The 21,689-nt window shown below is 47.8% G+C and overlaps 1 protein-coding gene across 4 annotated transcripts in view; it reads left to right on the top strand.

The window, feature by feature from the left end:
• The window catches only part of SAMM50 (SAMM50 sorting and assembly machinery component), a 209,052-nt gene that overhangs the window by 112,089 nt on the left and 75,274 nt on the right, over positions 1–21,689 (top strand). For all 4 annotated transcript variants that reach the window (XM_029600121.1, XM_029600123.1, XM_029600120.1 and 1 more), the window contains 2 exons: positions 10,962–11,048; positions 19,920–19,990. In XM_029600121.1, the coding sequence (XP_029455981.1) occupies positions 10,962–11,048; positions 19,920–19,990 (158 nt within the window). The remainder of the gene's footprint in view (positions 1–10,961; positions 11,049–19,919; positions 19,991–21,689) is intronic.

Genomic DNA, 21,689 nt, shown 5'->3' with positions numbered 1-21,689 from the left:
AGCGACCCTTCCCCCGAACTTCCAGGGGCAGAGGATCACAGCACTTCAACCCATACAGAAGCACATATCAAGCGGCTCGTCCCGCAGGCAGGAGCCAGTCCTTTCAAAACAAGCACAACAAAAGGGGAGCCGGCTCGGGCCCAGGCCCCAGCCGCACCCCACAATGAAAATCAGCCGACCCGTCCAATAGGGGGCAGACTTGCCCTATTCTACCAAAGATGGGTCGCGATAACTTTGGACAAGTGGATCCTAGCCATCATTCGAGAGGGATATTACCTGGATTTCCACTGCCTCCCTCCGGACAAGTTTGTGGAATCCACCTGCCACGACCCTGCCATGAGGATGGCAGTGGAAGCTACATTGACCAGATTGCTAGCCTTAGAGGCTATAACACAGATGACCGCACAACAAATAAAACGTCTTGAACGAGTAGATGTGACTCGGTTATTTACACTTTTGAATAATAGAAGGACTAGGGGGCATTCCATGAAGTTAGCAAGTAGCACATTTAAGACTAATCTGAGAAAATTCTTTTTCACTCAACGCACAATAAAGCTCTGGAATTTGTTGCCAGAGGATGTGGTTAGTGCAGTTAGTGTAGCTGGGTTCAAAATGGTTTGGATAAGTTCTTGGAGGAGAAGTCCATTAATTGCTATTAATCAAGTTTACTTAGAGAATAGTCACTGCTATTAATTGCATCAGTAGCATGGGATCTTCTTAGTGTTTGGGAAATTGCCAGGTTCTTGTGGCCTGGTTTGGCCTCTGTTGGAAACAGGATGCTGGGCTTGATGGACCCTTGCTCTGACGATGGCGATTTCTTATATTCTTATGTTCTTAACGTTCCCAAGAAAGAAGGAACGTTCTGGCCCATTCTGGACCTCAAGTCTGTCAACCGCCACCTGAAGATTCCTCTCTTCTGCATGGAAACCCTATGCTCGGTATTAAGGACGATACAACCGGGAGAGTTCCTTACAATCCTGGATCTGTCGGGAGCCTATCTCACATTCCTGGATCTGTCGGAAGCCTATCTCACATTCCAATCCATCAAGATCATCAGCGTTTTCTACGCTTCACGATCCTGGACCGTCACTACCAGTTCCGGGCACTACCATTCGGGTTAGCCACAGCACCCTGGACGTTCACCAAGATCATAGTGGTAGTGGCAGCAACACTGAGGAAAGAAGGAATCCTCATACACCCTTATCTAGACGATTGATCAGGGCAAAATCCCCAGAGGAAAGTCACCAGGCGACCAACAGAGTCAAAACTCTACTGGAGAGCCTCGGGTGGGTGGTCAACACAAACAAGAGCTGTCTGCAGCCCTCCCAGTCTCTAGAATATTTGGGGGTTGGGTTCTACACCAAACAAGACAAGGTCATCCTGACACCGACAAGGAGATCAAAACTGATGAACCAGTTGCGAACCCTGTTGAGCGAGCTTTGTCCCACGGCATGGGACTACCTCCAAGTCCTCTGCCTCATGGCATCCACACTGGAAGTAGTGCCATGGGCAAGAGCTCACATGAGACCCCTACAGCGCTCACTACTATCACGATGGATTCCGCTGTCCCAGAAGTACTTCGTACATCTTCAGCTCCCGGACAAAGTTCGGACCCAACAACGATGGTGGCTGCAAGAAGGCCATCTAAGCCAGGGAGTGAGACTATCCTCACCAACCTGTATCCTGCTCACCACGGACACCAGCCTATGAGGATGGGGAGCACATTGCCAGGAGCTAACCGCCCAGGGGCAATGGAACAAAGAAGAGGCGGGATGGAATATCAATCGCCTAGAAGCCCGGGCTGTCAGCCTAGCCTGCGTACAGTTCGGTCACAGACTCCGAGACAAATCAGTCAGAGTAATGTCGGACAACGCTACAACAGTGGCCTACGTCAACCGTCAGGGAGGAACCAGAAGCCAACAGGTGTCTCTGGAAATAGACCCTCTAATGTCATGGGCGGAAGCGAACCTCCAAGAGATCTCGGCCGACCACATTGCAGGGAAAGACAACGTCGCTGCAGATTACCTCAGCAGAGAAAATCTAGACCCAGGAGAATGGAGGCTGTCGACCACAGCATTCCAACTGATAGTAAACCGTTGGGGAACACCAACCATGGACCTCTTGGCAAACTGATCCAGCGCCCAAGTGCCCAGCTTCTTCAGCCACAGGCGGGAACCTCAGTCCCAGGGAATCGATGCCCTGGTACAGACCTGGCCACTGGAAACTATTATACACCTTCCCACCATGGCCCCTATTGGGCGCAATCATCCACAAGATAGAACACCACAAGGGACCAGTACTTCTAGTGGCCCCGGACTGGCCAAGAAGACCGTGGTACGCAGACTTGCGAAGGCTGCTGACAGGGAGCCCCCTCCCACTACCTCCACACACAGACCTTCTCCAACAAGGACCGATCCTCCACGAGGATCCAGCTCGATTCTCTCTTACGGTCTGGCCATTGAGAGGACTCGCCTGAGGAAGAGCGGATACTCAGGGGTAGTAATTGACACCCTGTTCCAAGCACACAAGTTCTCCACATTCCTAACATACATAAGGATTTGGAGAGTATTCGAAGCCTGGTGAGAGGACCGCGACATCATTCCACGCTCATTCAAAATTCCTGCAATTTTGGAATTCCTGCAGAATGGCCTACAGAAGGGATTGTCTCTCAACTCCATCAAGGTACAGGTGGCCGCATTGTCATGCTGCGGAACCAAGAGTGAGAGCGGCAGCCTAGCCTCTCTCCCGGATGTCTCCCGCTTTCTGAAAGGAGTCAAGCAGATCCGACCACCCCTAAAGTGGTTGGTGCCTCTATGGAACCTCAACCTGGTCCTAGATTTCTTAGCAGGAGCCTCCTTCAGACCTCTTCTGGCCTGTCTCTCAGACTATTAACATTGAAGATAGCCTTCCTGGTGACAGTCTGTTCGGCCCGTCGTATCTCCGAGCTACAAGCACCTCACCTCACTCCTCACTCCTCACCTCACTCCAGCACCTCACCTCACTCCAGCACCTCACCTCACTCCAGCACCTCACTCCTCACCTCACTCCTCACCTCACTCAAGCACCTCACTCCAGCACCTCACTCCAGGAACCATTCAGTTACACACGGTCCCGTCCTTCCTCCCCAAAATGGTTTCTCACTTCCATCTCAAGCAAACCATCTCGCTACCATTGCCAGATGAGCATAAGAATTTGGAAGAGTCTTGCACTCTACGCCACCTCAATGTCGGCAGACTCCTAGTCCGATACCTGGAAAGGTCGGAATCCATACCAAAGACGGACCATCTATTCGTACGTCACAGCAGGAAGAAGCAAGGGGAAGCGGCCTCGCGAGCAACCATAGCTCGCTGGATCAAAGAAGTTATCAAGGTGGCCTACGTAGAAGCAGACAAGCCACCGCCTTTACAAGTCAAGGCACATTCCATTAGAGCCCAGGCAGAGTCCTGGGCGGAAACCAAGATGCTGTCACCCGCCGAGATCTGTCGGGCAGCGACATGGTCCTCCATCCACACCTTCTCCAAGTTTTACCCCTGGATGTTCTAGCTCGAGAGGACACAGCATTTGCAAGGGCAGTACTAAGTGGGCCACAGGCAGCCTCCCACCCGGTTCGGGAGTAGCTTTTATACATCCCATTGGTCCTGAGTCCTTCTGCTACACGCTAGGAAATGGAGAAATTACTTACCTGATAATTTAGTTTTCCTTAGTGTAGACAGATGGACTCAGCATCCCACCCACGGCTGCCGTTATTCATGGAATTCTCGGGGGACATCCCCGAGAGCGAGTGATTCACGGGTAAGCCATGCTTCCCTCCACCTAGGACACCCATCCTACCTGGTGTCGATGTTTCTCGGTTGAGGGCACTGATGGTCTCCAGCTATAACCAGTTCAAATTAATCAAGTTAACCAAGTTATTCCAATTATTCAATCATGCATATATCCTCAATTGTTTTTTGAGGAGAATACTGAAGAGCTGCACTTCCTGCAGGGGTATATGTACTAGGGCTGACGTCAGATTGAAATCTGATCCGTCTCCAATGCTATCAGGAGTACACTATACCATTGGTCCTGAGTCATCTGTCTACACTAAGGAAAATGAAATTATCAGGTAAGTAATTTCTCCAATTTTAGTGTTGCCTATCCAAGTTTTTGAAGGAATAATTTGCCACTGTTTTAAACAGTCACTTATAGCTTCTCAAATCCAGTCTTCAGACCTCCCAAGCAAATTTGGGTTTCAGGCTAACCAAAATATACAATTTAGTCAAATTCTTAGATCAAATGTATGCAGATAATGCATGAATGCTCTTTGTGGATAACTTGCAAACTGGATGAGCTTTTGAGTCTTGAGAACCACTGCACTAACTTATGTAGTTGAAAAGACCATACTGAGTCACACTGAGTAGACTGTAGGGACTTGGACACCAGCATTTCCATGCTGATTGCACACTTTCAGCCCTGCATTCAGGAAAGGACAATTTGGTTCTTACCTGATAATTTTCATTCCTGTAGTACCACAGATCAGTCTAGACTCCTGGGTTTTGCCTCCCTTCCAGCAGATGGAGACAGAGAAAGTTTCACAGACACCGCCTCTTAACCCGGTGTGCTACCTGCAGCTCCTCTGTATTACCAAGTACCCAAGCATATATAATAAAAAAAAGTTTTCTAATACTCCAACTGTTTAACATTCAACAGAACGAGCAGAGGAAAAATGTAAAATTTATAATCCAATTTGAAAACTGTACTGAAAGGATTAACAAAAAAAACCTGTGTCATTCTTCCAGAATTATCCCATAAACATACAGATTGAGTGGACTCTCCATCTCTTCTCTCCCCTTGGGCGGACTCTGGACTGATCTGTGGTACAACAGGAACGAAAATTAGCAGGTAAGAACCAGTTTTCCTTTCCCTGTATGTACCCAGATAAGTCCAGACTCCTGGGATGTACCAAAGCTTCCCTAACCAGGGTGGGACTGTGAGAGTTCCGCTCGAAGAACACTTTCACCAAACCAATTAACATCTGCTGCCCAGACGTCCAACCAGTAATATCTGGGGAAAAAGTATGCAAAGACTTCTAAGAAGTCACCCTGCAAATCTCCTGTGGCGACACCAGTTGGCACTCTGCCCAGGGGGCCACCTGGGAACGGGTAGAATGAGCCCTTAATCCCTCTGGCATAGGACCACCATGACCAATATATGTGGACCCAATAGTCTTCTTCAGCCACTGCGCAATTGTGGCCTTCAACGCACTCTGCCCCTTTTTTGCACCACTCCAAAGTACAAAAAGGCGATCTGACAACCAGAAACTTAGTGACCTCCATATATTGCAACAAAGCCCTCCTGACATCCAACCATTTTAATTTTTTTGCATGAAGCGTTATGACCTCCCAATTTGCAAAGGCCAGAAGCTCCTCTGATTGACTCAAATGGAACGTTGAAACTACCTTCAGCGGAATAGATGGAACCATCCTCAGAGAGACCGCAGATTCTGAAATCTGTAAAAAGGGTTCTCTACTTGAGAGGACTTGAAATTGACACCCTCTTAGCTGAACAAATAGCCATTAAAAAAAACCAAAAACTTTCAAAGTCATCTTTTATGGTGGCCCTCTTTAGAGTTTCAAATGGCACTTCACACATGCCCTTGAGGACCAAATTAAGGCTCCAAGAAAGCACACATGACTAATGGGGGTGAAGATGTTTCACCCCTTGGAGGAAACGAACCACATTGTGCAGCAAGGGTTGTTCCATGAAGCTTGCCGCACAAGCAGGACAGGGCCAACACCTGCACCCTCAAGGAACTAAAAGACAAACCCTTAGAGAGACCCTTCTGCAAAAAGGCCAGAATCTGCGCCACTGAGGCTCAACTCCCTGCTCTGCACATCAAGCCTCAAAAACTCTCCAAACTCTGACCTACGCCAGGGAAGTAAAGGAATTCTAGCCTGCAACAGAGTAGGAATAATATTCTCAGGATATCCTTTTTTCCTTAATTGCTTCCTTTCAAAAGCCATGCTGCTAGACAAAAGTGATCCGTTTGAATTGAAAATAGAGGGCCCTGCCGTAGAAGTTTTGGTAGATAGCCCAGTCTTAGGGGGCTATCCACTTGCTAGATTGACCAGATCTGCAAAGCAAAGGCCTTCATGGCCACTCCGGAGTCATGAGAATCACCTTTCCTGGGTGGACCTCTGTTCTCATTACAACCTTTCCTACCAGGGGCCATGGTGGAAACACGTAGATCAGAACATCGTGCGGCCAAGGAAGCACCAGGGAATCGACCCCTTCTGCTCCATGCTCTCTTCTCAGAATGAAGAAGCGCAGCACTTTGACATTCCTCTGAGTTGCCATGAGATCCATATGAGTCATGCGAGAAATTAGGGTCACTGCCTCCTCTGAGAGCTCCCATTCTCCTGGGTCTAAATACTGTCGGCTGAGAAAATCCGCTTGCACATTGTCGGAGGCCGCTAACAAGACCAGTTGCTTCTCTGCCCAGGACATCAGCATCTCTGCTTCCAGAGCAACTGCTCAACTCCTGGTAGCCCCTGGCGATTGATGTAGGCAACCGCCATCCCATTGTCAGATTGACCAGATCTGCAAACCAAGGCCTTCATGGCCACTCCGGAGCCATGAGAATCACCTTTCCTGGGTGGACCTCTGTTCTCCTTACAACCTTTCCTACCAGGGGCCATGGTGGAAACACATAGATCAGAGCATCGTGCGCAGAAGAGAGATAAAACTCCTGCAGGGCCAACTGCAGGGCTAACTGTACCACTCTCATCTCTAGGCGATTGATGGATCAGGCTGCTTCCTCCTCCGACCATTGGCCTTGCACCGACTGAGATTGACACACCACTCCCCAGCCAGAGAGACTAGCGTCGGAAGTGTTTACCTCGAGTGGCACCTCAAGGTCCACCCTGCAGCCTAAATGTTCCCGGCCAAGCCACTACGTAAGACTGGACCTGGCAGAGACTGTAAGTGGTAGTGGAAGATGAAACTGCTCCAAAATCTGATTCCCACCGGGATAGCAAAGCTCTCTGTAGAAGTCTCATATGAGCAAACGCCCACAGGGCCAACTCCAAGGTCGAAGCCATGGAACAGAGGACCTGCAAGTAATCCCAGACCCTGGGCACTCTGGCCTCCAACACCTTCCGAACTTGAGCTCGAAGCTTGACTATCCGCTCCTCCATGAGAAAGATCTTCCTCACTCGGGTATTGTAATGCGCGCCCAAGAATTTCAGAACCTGCAAAGGAGAGAGGTGGCTCTTGGACATGTTCACTATCTATCCCAACGAAGTGAGGTGCTGCACCACTGCTTCCACAGCTCACCTGCAAAGGACTTCCGACTTCACCCGAATGAGCCAGTCATCTAGATACTGGTGGACCAGCATGCCCTCCTTTATGAGGCCTGCCGCTACCACCACCATTACCTTGGTGAAGGTCCAAGGGGCTGTCACTAGCCCGAACGGGAGTGTGCAAAATTGCAAATGCCTCCCCAGGATCATAAACCAGAGGTATTTCTGATGATCCGGGAGAATACCTATGTACAGATCGCCTCCATCAGATCCAAGGAAGCCAAGTACTCCCCACTTCTTATCGCTGCTATGACGGACCTCAAGAGTTTCCATCCAGAAACGGGAAACCTTGAGAGCCATATTCACCTTCTTTAAATACAGAATGGGGCGAAAGGTTCCTTCCTTTTATGGCACCACAAAATAAATGGAGTAACACCCTGTCCCCCGCTTGTCCTGGGGGATGGGAACAATGGCCCCTAGCTTCTGCAGGCATTGTATTGTCTGTAGGACTATCAGTTTCTTCTCTTCTGAGGCACAGGGAGGTACCTTAAACAGGCTTCTGAGTGGCCAAGCAAATTCTAAAGCGTAGTGTTGACCTTTCACGTTTAGAACCCACTGGTCCAACGTGATTTTGACCCACTCCTCATAAAAATAAGCCAAACAACCTCCTATGACAGAGACTGAAGAGTGGGCCGGCCTCGTTTCATTGAGCAGGCTTGGCTCCCCCACTGCCTTGGCCGGAGCCATCTCGGACCACTCTGTGCCCTTGAAATGGATGGGCCCAGGACTGCGACCTGCCCGAGGTCTGCTCCCGGAACCCTGCTCTGAAGGAAATGCCTTTGACCTCGAAACTGAGAGCGCACTGGGAGAAAACCTTTGGACCCCTTCAGCTCATCTTCTGGTAGCTTGTCCACCTTATCTCCCAGCTGTTTTATCAGCTGTTCCAAGTCTTCCCTGAACAGAAGCTTGCCCTTTAAAGGTAACGCTCCCAGCTGAGACTTTGATGAAACGTCAAATGACCAGTTTCTTAACCAAAGCAGCCTCCTGGCCGATACCACAGACATCGTGGTCCTGGAAGATATAAGAATGAGGTCATACAAAGTGTCCGCCCCATAAGGCAACACAGTCTCCAATCGCTCCGCCTGTTTGGACTCCTAGGGTGACATGTCTCTGTCACTCTGCAACTGCTGCACCCATCTCAAACTAGCCCGGAGCATAAAGCTGCTGTACCCAGCTGCATGGATGCCCAGGGCTGACACCTCAAATCTTCTTAAGATGCACTTCAAACTTTCTGTCCTGCAAATCTTTAAGAGCTGCCACGCTAAGCTACCAGAATGGTGTCCTCTTTGTAACTGCAAAGACCAAAGCATCCACCTTCAGCTTCCTCAAGAGCTCCAAAGTGTCCTTGGGCAAAGGATAAAGCCTATCCCTAGCCCCACTAACCTTAAGGCAAGTCTCTGGAGTATCCCACTCCCTGACCACCAGCTCTGTAACAGACTTGAGGGGTCCAGCCAAGACTTTCCCATTTCACAAGCCAGCCATGACCGGATCCACTTCCTCCAGGTCTGTCTGCTCCTGCTGGACAGAGATTCCTAATTCTGCCAGGACCGGCAGGATGAGAGGGCAGAGTTTCTCCCTCTGAAACAGGTGAATCATTGCCTTCCATCGTCGGGACAGGTGATCATTGCCTTCCATCGTCGGGACCTTCCCTGCATCCCCTTACAGATCTTGAGACATGCGAGACAGAGCAGGATCGGGAGAATCATCCCCAGATGGCAACCCCCGTTCAGATTCTTCTGAGGAACCTTTCTCAATGGTCCCAGACCCAGAAGGGCCCAGGACCTTCCGAATTCTGGTGGCCTCTGAAGCCCCCAAAAACCTGGACGACTTCCTGGGTGGAGGATCTGTCATCCACCACTTAGAAAGGGGCTGCTCTGTGGCCTTGTGGGCTAAAAAGGCTTTGTGCAGCAAGAGCACAAACTCAGGTGAAAAAAGGGAGCCACCATCAGAATCCTCTTCCAGAGGATCAATGTCCTCCTCTGACTGCTCCCTGTGGGCTCCCCAGACATCCTCAGAGCTGAACTCGGCCAGAGAAAGTTCAGGCGGGAGATACCCTCTCCTCGCTACAGCTTTCTCCTTAGCAGCGAATGTATTCAAAATGGCCACCGTTCCTGCACTCAGTGGGAATGGATCATCGGCCCCTCACAATGCAGCTTTCAGTTTCCCGGAGTCACGCTGCCACCGCAATCCCTCCCTTCCAGAGAGGCAACGAGTACAGCAACCAGAACGAAAGAGGCGTGTCGAGCTATCCCCACACGTAGCACATCAGCACCCCTTCGGCATGGCTTAGACTGTGTGGCAGACGCTCGGAGGGAGGAAGGCAGAGAGAGAGCCGCCAAGAAAGTAAGCCAAAGCTGACCCCACCACCACCGGCAACGGGGAAATTGAAGCAAAGGAAACGCACATGCTGCTTTTGAAAATCTTCTAGCAGCTGAATTATTTTTTTTTTAACTTTATAAGAAATAGATTTAAAAAAATAGTCTTATCTGGAAAGTGGCAGGGCTTCTCCTAATCCTCCTGGAGGTGAGGGAACTAGACCACCAGCTAAAACCTCAGGCGAAATCCATAGAGCAATCTAGAGTCCCCAACCCCTGCTCGTCCGCCCCTACAACCAGGAGAAATGGTCCTACCAGGACCGGAAAACTCCGCTTTTCTTAGCCTAATATTTATTTTTCTCTCTTTTTTTTTTTTATTTTATTTTATTTTTTTGGTACAGAACTGCAGGTTTTGAACCTCCTCCATCTGGAGATGGAGAAATACTGAGGAACTGCAGGTGGCATACAGGGTTAAGAGGCAGTGTCTGTGAAACTTTCTCTGTCTCCATCTGCTGGAAGGGAAGCAAAACCCAGGAGTCTGGACTGATCAGGGTATGTACAGGGAAACTTAAATTAAGTATGCCTTCATATTTCTTTAATGTAACTTTCGCTCTGTGAAGATGAGTTTTTCAGGGTTCGTACATATGTTCATGTCTTTCAGGTTATTTGTTTTTCTTCTGCAAGGTGAAAACGAGTTATAAAGCACAGGTTGCGTTACTTTTTTTTTTACACTATCGAAAAGTGGAATGGTCGTTAATGGGGGATTCCTTCCAGAAATAACAAGCTAGAACAGTGTATTTCATTATCTGCATACTCTAGTTTGCAATTAGGTAAATGGCCCCCATGGGTCCTATATGTCAGAACAGGCACACAGAAGCAGTCCAAGTCTTATTTGTCCAAATTAACTTTTTTGTACCAGAAACTTTTAAAGCAGCATCATCGCTAGCAGTAGAGTGGCTATTCTGTATTATGTGACTGTACAGCATATCATAGTTCTATAAAACTCTTTTAAGAAGCAAATAAGATTATTTTACTTGGGTAGTAATATGTACCTGGACTTGCGCTTTCTTTCTGAGACCACAATCATTTCCCCTTCTAGACTCCGTTAGAGGAATCCCTGCTTCTTTCTAGAACCCAGCAGGGAATCAGCAGTCAGCTGGAGCTGAGCATCTGCAGCAAGCTCAGAAAATTTCAAAGCAAACTTTTTTTTATTACTTGACCCTGGAAAGGGTAATTTCTGGTGCAGAAATTGGAGTATCCATCCGTGTTGGCTTGAGAAATTTGACTGGATATTTCTGTATTGCAGGAGTTAGCAGGTTACACCGGTGGAGATGTCAGCTTTCTAAAAGAAGACTTTGAACTTCAGCTGAATAAGAAAATGGGCTGGGATTCAGTAAGTACTGTGGTGGATTTTGGTCCACATTGTTGCCTTTGTCAGACTGAAATCTTTCCCAGAGTTATGAGAGGCATTTATCTGTGTTAGACAGTTTTTGAGAACAGCAATGAGTGCTTATGTTCAGTAATATAGTATTTATATAATATTGTCTATAAGGGGACAATTTTCAAAGGGATTCTCTGGGGGTAAATGGATGTTCCTTTTCATACCCCAGATCAGTCCAGGCAAGTGGGTTTATGCATCCCTTCCAGCAAATGGAGGCAGAGAACAAACATTTGAGGCACTGCTACATAACCGAGAGTACCACCTGCAGTCCCTCAGTATTTCTCTGTCTCCAGCAGATGGTAGAGGTGCAAACCTGCAGTCTGGAGTTTCAAAAAAAAAAAAAAAAAGTTTAGGAGATTTTGCCATCCCTCGGGGGTGAGCAAGGGGGTTGGAGATCCCTGTTCTGACTCAGCCCTTGTCAAGGGGGTGGGGTGGGGGTGGTGAAAGCCAGGAGTCCTGGTTCCTGGCACTCTTGGCGCTTGACCTCCTTTGGAGCAGGGAAGTATTTGAATTTTCTTCCCTGGCCCTGTTTGTGAGTGGCTGTATGATTTGATCTGGAAGTGCCTGACTGGGTGGTGGTGACCACGGATGCCAGTTTCTCTGGTGTGGGGGGTGATGTGTCAAGGAAAATCGGCCCAGATGCAGTGGTTGTCAGAGGAGGCAACCTGGTCCATCAGTCTGCTGGAAACCAGGGCAGTGCGCAAAGCCTTACTGGCGTTTCTCCTGCTCATTCAAGACAAGGCTGTGCGAGGGTTTTCGGACAATTTGACGGCAGAGCGGAACGAAGAGTCATCTAGTAGCGCTGGAGGTGCAGGAACTATGTGTTTGGGTGGAGAAACATCTGGCAAGAATAGCTGCTTTCCATGTAGCCGGAGTGGACAACGTGTAAGCGGACTTTCTTAGCAGACAGCGTCTGGATCCTGGGGAGTGGGAGTTGTCAGCGGAGGCCTTTTCCTTGATTCAGGCCAGGTTGGGCAGACCAGTGGTGAACCTCGTGGCGACTTCAGGAAATGCGAAGACAAATCGGTATTTCAGTCACAGAAGGGAGGTTGGACCCGAGAGCTTCGACACTCTTGTTTAACCATGGCCAACATCTGCTGATATGTGTTTCCACTATGGCCTCTCGTAGGTCAATTGCTGCGGCACATCGAGCTTCATCTGGGCAGGGTGATTCTGGTGGCACCCAAGTGGCTATGCTGGCTGTGGTTTGCAGACCTTCTTTATTTAATGGTGGACATTCCTGTTTGCTTGGCACGTCTGTCAGGGCTGTTGTGGCAGGGGCCCATATTTTCTAACTGGGAGGATTGTTTCTGTCTAGTGGCTTTTGCAAGGTGGCGCCTCCACTTGAAGGGTTATTCTGAGCCTGTGATTGTGACTTTGCTTCAAGCAAGGAGGCCTTCCAGGTCATTGGCTTATGTCTGACTGTGGAGAGTATTTGAATCGTGTTGGCAGACTAGGGTGCAGCCTTTGAAAGTGGAAGTTCTGCAGATTCTGGCCTTTTTGCAAAGCAGTTTAGCTAAGGGCTTGGCCTATAATTCCCTTCAGGTTCTGTTGGCGGCTTTAAGGTCTCTTCGAGGTAGAATTCAAGTAAGACCATTGGCGTCTCATCTGGATGTGATTCGTTTCCTTAAGGGGGCAAAACATTTTTGCCCTCTGGTCTGGAAGATTTTGTCCAGCATAGAACCTGAATTTGGTTCTTTGAGTGCTGTGTAGTCCTCCCTTTGAATCAGTTAGACGTGCTTCTTTAAAGGATTTAACCCTGAAGACTGTTTTCCTGGTGGCTATCTGTTCAGCTAGAAGAATTTTTGAAGTGCAAGCATTGCTGTGTAGGGACCATTTCCTGCGTTTTTTGGAGGATGGGGTTTCTTTATGTACAGTCCCTTCCTTTTTGCCTAAGGTGGTATCCTGTTTTCACCTTAACCAGGTTGTTGAGCTACCGTCCTTTCCGAATTTGGCTGCCAATGCTCCGATGTCAAGGGAGCTTCACTTATTGGATGTGTGTCTAGATTCTTTTGCGAAACCTTAAGGTGACGAATACCTTTTGGAGATCTGATCGTCTGTTTGTCCTGTTCAGTGGTGCAAGGAAGGGTAATAAGGCTTCCAAGGGCACTACCGTGAGATGGTTGAAGGAGACTATAGCTTCGACTTACATCTGTAAGGGGTGAGAGCACATTCCACTAGGGCGCAGGCAACCTCGTGGGCGGAGTGTCTGTTACTTTCTCCGCAGGAGATTTGTCGAGTGGCAACGTGGTCTTCTCTTCACACTTTTACTAGACATTACCGCTTGGATGTGGGAGCGCCAGAAGAGGCGACATTTAGGGAAAGTGTGTTGCGCAAGGGTCTTTAAAGTTCCTGCCCAGAATAGAGGGGCTTGGGTACATCCCAGTTTTCTGGACTGATTTGGGGTATGAACAGGAAAGGAAAATTGGTTCTTACCTGCTAACTTTCGTTCCTGAAGTACCACAGATCAGTCCAGAGACCCGTCCCCATCTTTCAAAAGACTTCCTTGCTTCTGGATGTTGCTGAGCTAGTATATGATATACTCAGATTAATGAAAAGTGTACATAGTTTGGTATATGCTTTGTGTTTAAGGGGGCCTAGTTTTTAGGGGACTCCAACTTTTAAGTCTCTGTTCGCCCAAGGTTTATTGGGGTTTAAGGTATACATCTTGGCTTGGGTACAGGTCAATACTGAGGGACTGAAGGTGGCACTCTGTTATGTAGCAGTGTCTCAAAGATTTGTTCTCTGCCTTCATCTGCTGGTAGGGATGCATAAACCCACTTGTCTGGACTGATCTGTGGTACCTCAGGAACAAAAATTAGCAGGTAAGAACCAATTTTCATTTTACCAGCAGAGGAGGCCCCTTTGAAAATTGCTTCTGCCCCCTTATGGAGAAAAATACATGTGCTATCCACAGTGCGTGTACTTTTCCCTGTGGTGAGAAGGAGTGGCATTGGGGGCAGGGCTAAGTTTGGGCAAAGGGGGAGGGGATAGTTATTTTTAACTTCTACTGCATACTTTCAGTGGGGAATTCTCAGATGACAAGTAGGATGGCAGTCCTCACAAGTGGGAGACATCATCCGATGGAGCCCAGCCTCGAACTTTTGTCAAAATATTTAGAATTTTGACTTTGCTGTACTAGGTGTATGCAACGTGCCATGATGCCATGCATCCATGCAGAAGCCCCTTCAGTCTCTTCTTTTCCGCAGAGTCCACAGTCATGGATCTTCATTTTTATGCTTTTGTAAGGATTTTTCAGTCCAGAACCAGCAGGAATGATTTGTTGAAGGGCCCCACAGTCTTTTTTTTTTTCTCCCCTTCTATTTTTCTTGCTGCTTTGATTTTTTTTTTTTTTTTTGTCTGGCCATGGATAAGCAGACCAACGGCTTCAAAAATGTCCCTGGTGTGACAGGTTTATGTCTGTCATGGATCCCCATGCCTGTGGGTATCACGTGATATTTCGAGGTGTCAATGTGTGACCATAACTCCTAGAGGGAACCGGTCCTATTTAGAACTTATAGAGGAGCCCTTGGGTCACTGTAAGTCAGCCATTCAGAATAGTCATCAGTGGATCCAAGAGCTGCACCAGATGTTCTCTTTGACATGGAGCATAGGGAAGGACCGTGGGGCAGGCCATTGTCAGCCTCCTTCCACCTGAAGAAGAGACAGAGTTCTGCCTCTTCAGTTCCAGCATCAAGGAGTTCCGATAGAGAGTATCAAGTGAAGGCTAAGAAGCAATGGCTTTGGTCTCTATCAGTGTACAGTGCCAGGAGTGTGAACATTCTGATTGTGGCCATGAATCCTCAAAGTGCTCCTATGGAGAGGAGAGCTTATCTTTGATACAGTCTTAGGAACCGTGACAATCTTCAGAGGTTTGGTTGTATGCCGTCAATCCTCTGATGTCCCAGGAAGATATGACTACCCCTCCTGCTTCTCAATTGGTGTTGGCATTGGTAATTTTTGAGGAGAAGCTTGACAAGATGATCCAGAAGGCGAAGCATCAGTGCCCCAGCATCAAGAGAATCAATGTTGACACAGGCCGATGTCCAGCTACTGCTCGAGTTTTTGCATCTAATTGGCAGCCACGTACCAATGTCTGTTCCCAGAGGGGAATTGGCATGGGCAGTGACTGCACCAATGGTGATCTCCAGCCTATTGGGGAGGGGAAGCCACCCCAAGATGTCAGGAGCTCTTCAGATTCCAGGCCCCTACAGACAAGGGCTCCCCTTTCTAAGGCCTTATCCGCGAGATGGTCACCATCTGACTCTGGCTCAGAATATACCTGGGGGTGCAGATACAGATCTGGAGATGTCTCCGAAAAAGAGGAATTGACAAGTCTCCACTCTGACTTCACGAGAAAGAGAGAAAATCTCCACTGGAGGCACTCTGCTTCAGATTTGTGTAGAGAATGGTGGAGGACATTCCATTTCATTTGCAGAAGAAGAATGAGACCAGAAATAAAATATTGGATATCCTCTGTGGTGTCTTCTAAGGAGATCAATGCAGTTCCAATATATGAGATCCTTCAGGAGGTGCTGGTGAGGATGTGGAAGAACTCCCTCTCTGCGGCTATCATCAATAAGGTGGATGTGATTTATCTCATCCAAAAACCTTCCGAATTCAAAAAGAGGCAGCTGCTGCACCAATGTGTGATGGTCAAATCTGCTCTTAACCCATTCCCAGAGAACGATTCCAGAACTTTGAATGCTCATGGAAAAAGAGTTCAATGCCTGCATAGATTCTTACCATCTCTTTATGGGCCAGTATGTGTGGGAAATGCTGAAATATCCTCAAAACCAGCATGATGACCTCCAGTGACTGGTAGCTAAGGGGATGGAGTGTGGGAAAACACATGGTCAGATCAACCTTTAGTGTTTTTCAGATGACATTGATAGTCTCTGCTGTGGGTATTGGTGCTTGCAGATTTGCCTGGCTGTGGGCTGTAGATCTCTGACCTGATATCCATAAAAGACGTGCTATGCAGTGGAGAGAATCTCTCTTGAAATACTGTCATGGAAGTGGTAGTGTAGATCCAAGAATATTATGCAATGATTCAGTAACTCTCCACCGCCACTCCAGACCTGCCCTCATTTGTCTGGAGGTATCTGAGAATGGGGCTGAAGAGACACTACGTCCAACCGAGGAGGCATTTTCCTCTATCTTCCCGGTCCCATGCACAACAGCCCCCCCAAGGCAGCCCTGAAGCCGCAGCCAGTACCCCAATCAAAACCTGGGATATGATGTTAATTGGATTGCAGAGAGGATAGCGGTCAGGGAAAAAGGTGAATTTCCCGATCTTGAACCAGGGTCTGCCCAGTTCAGGTCCACTGTGCTATGAATTGAGCCACAGGAGGGCTTAGAAAAAGGCACATTCAGCCTAATGATAGCCTGCCATGTGGTCCTCGGGGAACTTTAAAACAGTGTTGGGACATCTCACAGGTGTTCTAGCATTTAGAGTGGCAGAGAGACCATAGAGAAGTATGGGATCCTGGAGGAAACCTGTGAGTTCATGCCATATGTTCTGTTAATATTATATTGCCTTAATGAACTTCCAACTTATTCTACTGTTAATGTACTGTCTTCTGGAAGAATTCTATAGTGCAGAGACTTGGATTGTATTTATGGACTGAGTATAAACCTATTTCTGAATGGTGATCATACCATCTGCAATGCTGTAAGACTATTTATGTTCACATCTCTAAATAAAACCCCTTGCTAACTTCATCCTGTGTCCATGTACTGTAGTTGCCTTTGGGATTGACAATAGCCTGGCTCCCGGTAGCTGTACCAGAGTACTGCCCTATCAGGGGCAAGCTAAGGTTTTATATACATGTTTGCCCAATATAACTTCAGACACATGGCTCTTCAGCATAATAAAAAAGGGGTACAGATTACATTGGCCTCCAGACCTTATTTGGGGAAGTCCTCCGCATCAGGAATTGCTATGGAAGGAGCTCTCCTCCCTTTTAAAGACCAATGCAGTCGAGCTTGTTCCACCAATGAAAAGAGGGCTGGGATTCTTACTCTTTGTACTTACTGATTTCACAGAAAATGGGAAGATTCCTCCCCCATCCTAGACCTAAGGGAGTTGAACAAGTTTCTGAAAAGAGAAAAGTTAAAGATGGAATTAAGGTGTTCAGGGAATCCATTTTTGCAAAAAGAGGACTGGCTATGCTCTCTCTGTTTCAAGGATAATTAAACCCACATGGAGATATTTACTTACAACAGGTTACAGAAAATATCTCAGATTTGTAGTAGGGGATCATCAGCTCCAGTATCAAATGCAACTTTTGGCCTAGCACCAGCCTGATATGTCTTCATAAAATGTCTCACTTTGGTGAGGGCATATCTGCGCAAATTAGGGGTACATGAATTCCACTACATGGATGATTGGCTGGTGAAGAGCACATCACAGGCAGGTGCCACAGAATCAATGTGCAGAATCATCCAGGTGTTGAAGTTGCTAGGGGCTCATAAACTACCCAAAGTCCCACTTAAGCCTGTCGTCGCAATTGGAGTTTATAGAAGTTCTGCTATATACAATTCAGACAAAGGCCTTCACAACAGAGGGCTATCACATTGATATCCATGAGAGGATTCAAGTGAATCAGCAGGTATCAGCATGGGAAATGTTGAGGTTGTTGGGCCTCATGGCAAAAACAGTGCATGTTTCTCTTTTGGTATGTCTCCATACAGGAGAAACCAATGGACCCTCAAAACACAGGCCACTCAGAATCTTCAAGACAGATTTGCAACATACAGTCTTTCAGACTCCCTGTCCTAGTGGCGGATCAATCTGGTCAGATGCTTACCCTTTCAAATTCCTCCAGTCCAAATTGTCCTGATCATGGATACATCTGACCTGGGGTGGGGTGACCATGTAGATGGGCTGTTCACTCAAGTCTTTGGTCTGTTCAGGAATCGGATAAACTTCATGGAGCTAAGGGTGATTCACTATGCTCTGAAGGCTTTCAGAGATCGGTTGGCTAGCATAGTAGTTCTGGTCCAGACAGATAATCAAATGGTGACGTTTTACTTCAACAAGCAGGGAGGAACAGGATTACACCTCTAATGTGGATTTCTCAGGGATGGTCTTCAGAACCATGTATCTGGCAGGTGAGGAGAATGTTCTTGCAGACAGATTACATCAAGTCCTTAGAAAGGAAGGAGAGCAAGCCAGGTATTCCACAAGTGGGGCATATCTGTGGTAGATCTGTTTGCATGTCTTCTGTTCTAGGAAAGGGGACACAAGGCAAATTATCTTTGGATGCCTTTGCCCTCGATTGGAGTGAGGACCTGCTGGATTTGTATCCTCTGATTCTGCTCGTTTTGAAAACTTTCTTGAAGCTAGGCGACCAGGGACCATGATTTTATAGGCCCCTTTTGGCTGAGACAGATTTGGTTCCCACTCCTAAGAGAGATGTCCATCAGGGATCTGATCAAATTGAGAAATTCCCCAACTCTTGTCACACAGGATTGAGGATGGTTGTGCTATCCCAATGTCTGGTCCCTAGATGTTGACAGAGTAACCTTGCAACCACTAGCCCTACTGGAGTATGTGTCTTGATTTCTTTTGGCATCAAGAAAGGAGGCCATGAGGAAGTCCAGTGGACTGAAATGGAAGAGGTCTGCCTTGTGGTGTGAATAGGCGGTCTTAGCCTTTAGTTCTGTAGATCCGTTCTCCTGCTCAACAAAAAAACTGCTTGATTACTTTACATCTTTGAGTCAGGCATCAAAACCAACTCTGTAAGAGTTCATCCTCTGTGCAGTTGGTGCCTACCCACCACCATGAGAGAAGTAGTCCCATCTCTATACAGTCTTTGGTTGTATGAATCATGCAGGGCTTGCTTCATTTGAAGCCTTTTATCAGGCCTTCTGCCAAGTCTTGGGACCTCAGTGTGGTACTAGCCCAGCAAATGAAAGCCCCCTTGCATCTCCTTTTGTTATGCCCACATGGGCCTGAATCTGGTGGATCATATCAAGGCTTATAGTGTCAGAGCCATGGCAGCACAGGTAGTCCACCTAAGATCAGCCTCCATGGAGGAGATCTGCTAAGCTGTGACATGGAGTTTTTGCCACACTCATATCACACTATTGTTTGTACAGAGACACCCAACATGGCTGTAGGTTTGGCCTGTCCTGCAGAAACTTTCTGAGGTGTGGAACTCAATGCCATCCCCCCTTCTAGATCTCATTGTTCTTGTTTCAGGTGCTCCTTTACAAGAAAAATATAACAAAAAAAGACCTATTGCCACCAAAAACAGTTCGTTGTGACTGTTCGCAATGTTTTGATTGTTTTTTTTTTTTTTTTGTCAGTCTGTAGTTTGGGACTCCCCACTTGTGAGAACTGCCATCCTGCTTGTCCTCTTAAGAAAGAGTTGCTTACAGTAACAGGTATTGTCCAGAGACAGCAGGATATCAATTCTCATGAAACCTGCCAGTCTTCCCTGGTGTTGGCTTTTCCAAATAAGCTAAAAAAGTAGACTAAAGGGAGCTCCTGTGTGGATTCGTGGTATCATGGCATGCCCCACATGTAGTGAGACATAAAAGGACCAGGCTAGCCTCCATCAGATGTCATCTGCTTATGAGGACTGACAACCTACTGTTCTCAAAGAATGCCTGTTACTGGTAAGCAACTCTGCTTATGCACTTGTAAACTCTCTGGGTACATATTTAACCATGACCCCTGCCAGGCCACCAATTTCAAAAAGAAACTCCATGGGCAATTTGCCTTTGAAAATCAACTTGCAGGCTCTGTAAGAAGACTGAAAATTGTCATTCCATATCAAAGCAATAATTAATTGTTTTCAATCTGTATGTTAGGTTCTTTCAGCATCTCTTTGGGGAGGGATGTTAGTCCCTATTGGCGATAAACCATCCAGTATTGCTGATAGGTAAGGAATATTCTTATTGATTCGGGGCTTGATTCACCTAACTTATTTTTAGTTGGAAGAGGGCAAATAGCAGATATTCAAGTTTTGTTTATTTGTATTTATGACCTGTCTTTTTGAATACACAATTTACCCAAGAAGTCTATGGATTCTAAAGAAGCAGCAGATCTGCAAAGGTCAGTTTCAGCTTTACAAAAATATTATATAACAAGTTAAAGTGGCAGCAATTAAACAGTAGCAACAAAAATTTCCTGTTTATATCCCAGATCAGTCCAGACAAGTGGGTTTATGTATCCCTACCAGCAGATGGAGGCAGAGAACAAACCTTTGAGGCACTGCTAAATATCAGAGAGTGCCACCTGCAGTCCCTTAGTATTTCTCTGTTTCAAGCAGATGGTAGAAGTGCAAACCTGCAGTCTGTTAAAGTAAAATAAGATTAGTTTAGGATTAGAGAGAAGATAGAAGACTGAAGACAGAGCTCCCAGAGGTGTTAGATTCCTTCGTGAGCCATCCCTTTGGTTGAGCAGAGCGAGCAGGGGGTTGGAAATCCCTGGTCAGACTCTACCCTTGATTCCAGGGGGAGGGAAAGCCAGGGGTCCTGGTTCCCTCACCCTCACCAGAAGACTTCACCCAGGCTGACTGGCTGCAGCGTCCTATAGCTTCCAGATCAGGAAAGCAGTATTTTCGTTTGCTATTACTGTTCTGTGTAGCTCAGCAGGCTGTTTAAGAGCTTAACTTTGGGGAGGGGGGGGGGGGGGGGGGGGGGAGGGACTCAGAAGTTGTGCGGCCTGTTTAATTTTTCCTCCGTTGGTGCGCCTGAGGTTTGTGTCAGGGTGAGGAGGAAACCACGTGGCTGGAGATGTTTTTCAGCATCTGAAGCTGGGACAGCGGTGGTGGCTTTATTTTCTTCTGCTTGGGGTTATTTTTAACTGTGAGCCACATCATGCATGATGCTGTCTCCTGCTGAGCGCAGGAAAACCTGTCAGGCCTGTGGGGGAAGGCGCTCTCGCCTCAGTGCAGCCCTTCTCTTCCCTGTCTCTGTGTCTCTGGAGGCGAGGGAGCCTCAGCAAAAGGATCAGGGGGCAAACGCACAAGTGCTGCAGATCCTGTGAAAGAGGCGGCGGCTATTTTAGCTCCACATGGCAGGAGCCCTGACATGGGGAAGGCAGGGACTCTCCTCCCCCGCTTTCTCCTGTGCATCAGGGTCCTGGAGGAGGGGGAGATGTGCCAATAGATGCAGGGGAGGAACCAGTGCCCGTGGAGCAGGGAGACTGCAGCAGATTTTGTTTTATTAATGCATGAGGCCTATTTCGCCAGGCAGGAGCTGGCGGCGAAGAGGCAAGCTTTTCAGATTATCTGAGGCAAGGCTAAGAAGGCTCGGGCTGAGGCATCTCCCAGGATGGGGGGCATTCTGTTGGGTTTGGATCGATCGTGAGGGGAGGATCTTTCCTCCGAGGTTTCTGATGGCGCTGATCTGCAGGGCGGCGATCCGCAGGACCCGCAGGTGCACTAGGGATCTGGTCAGGGCTTGGATCCAGTACTGATCCTCTGGGGGGCACGATGCAGATGAGGTCCCTCTGGCAGAAGAGGATGACCCGAGGGTGGTCAGGTTATTCCATAAGGAGGAATTGCGGCCTCTCATCCCTTAGGTTCTGGAGGAGCTGGGGATTAAGGTTGCGCAGGAGGATTCTGACAGTGAAGG

The sequence above is a fragment of the Rhinatrema bivittatum genome, chromosome 4 (genome assembly GCF_901001135.1).
Source record: "Rhinatrema bivittatum chromosome 4, aRhiBiv1.1, whole genome shotgun sequence".
Taxonomy (NCBI): Eukaryota; Metazoa; Chordata; class Amphibia; order Gymnophiona; family Rhinatrematidae; genus Rhinatrema; species Rhinatrema bivittatum.
Note: the sequence above shows the minus strand (reverse complement) of the source record. Positions and strands in the feature narration are given on the sequence as shown.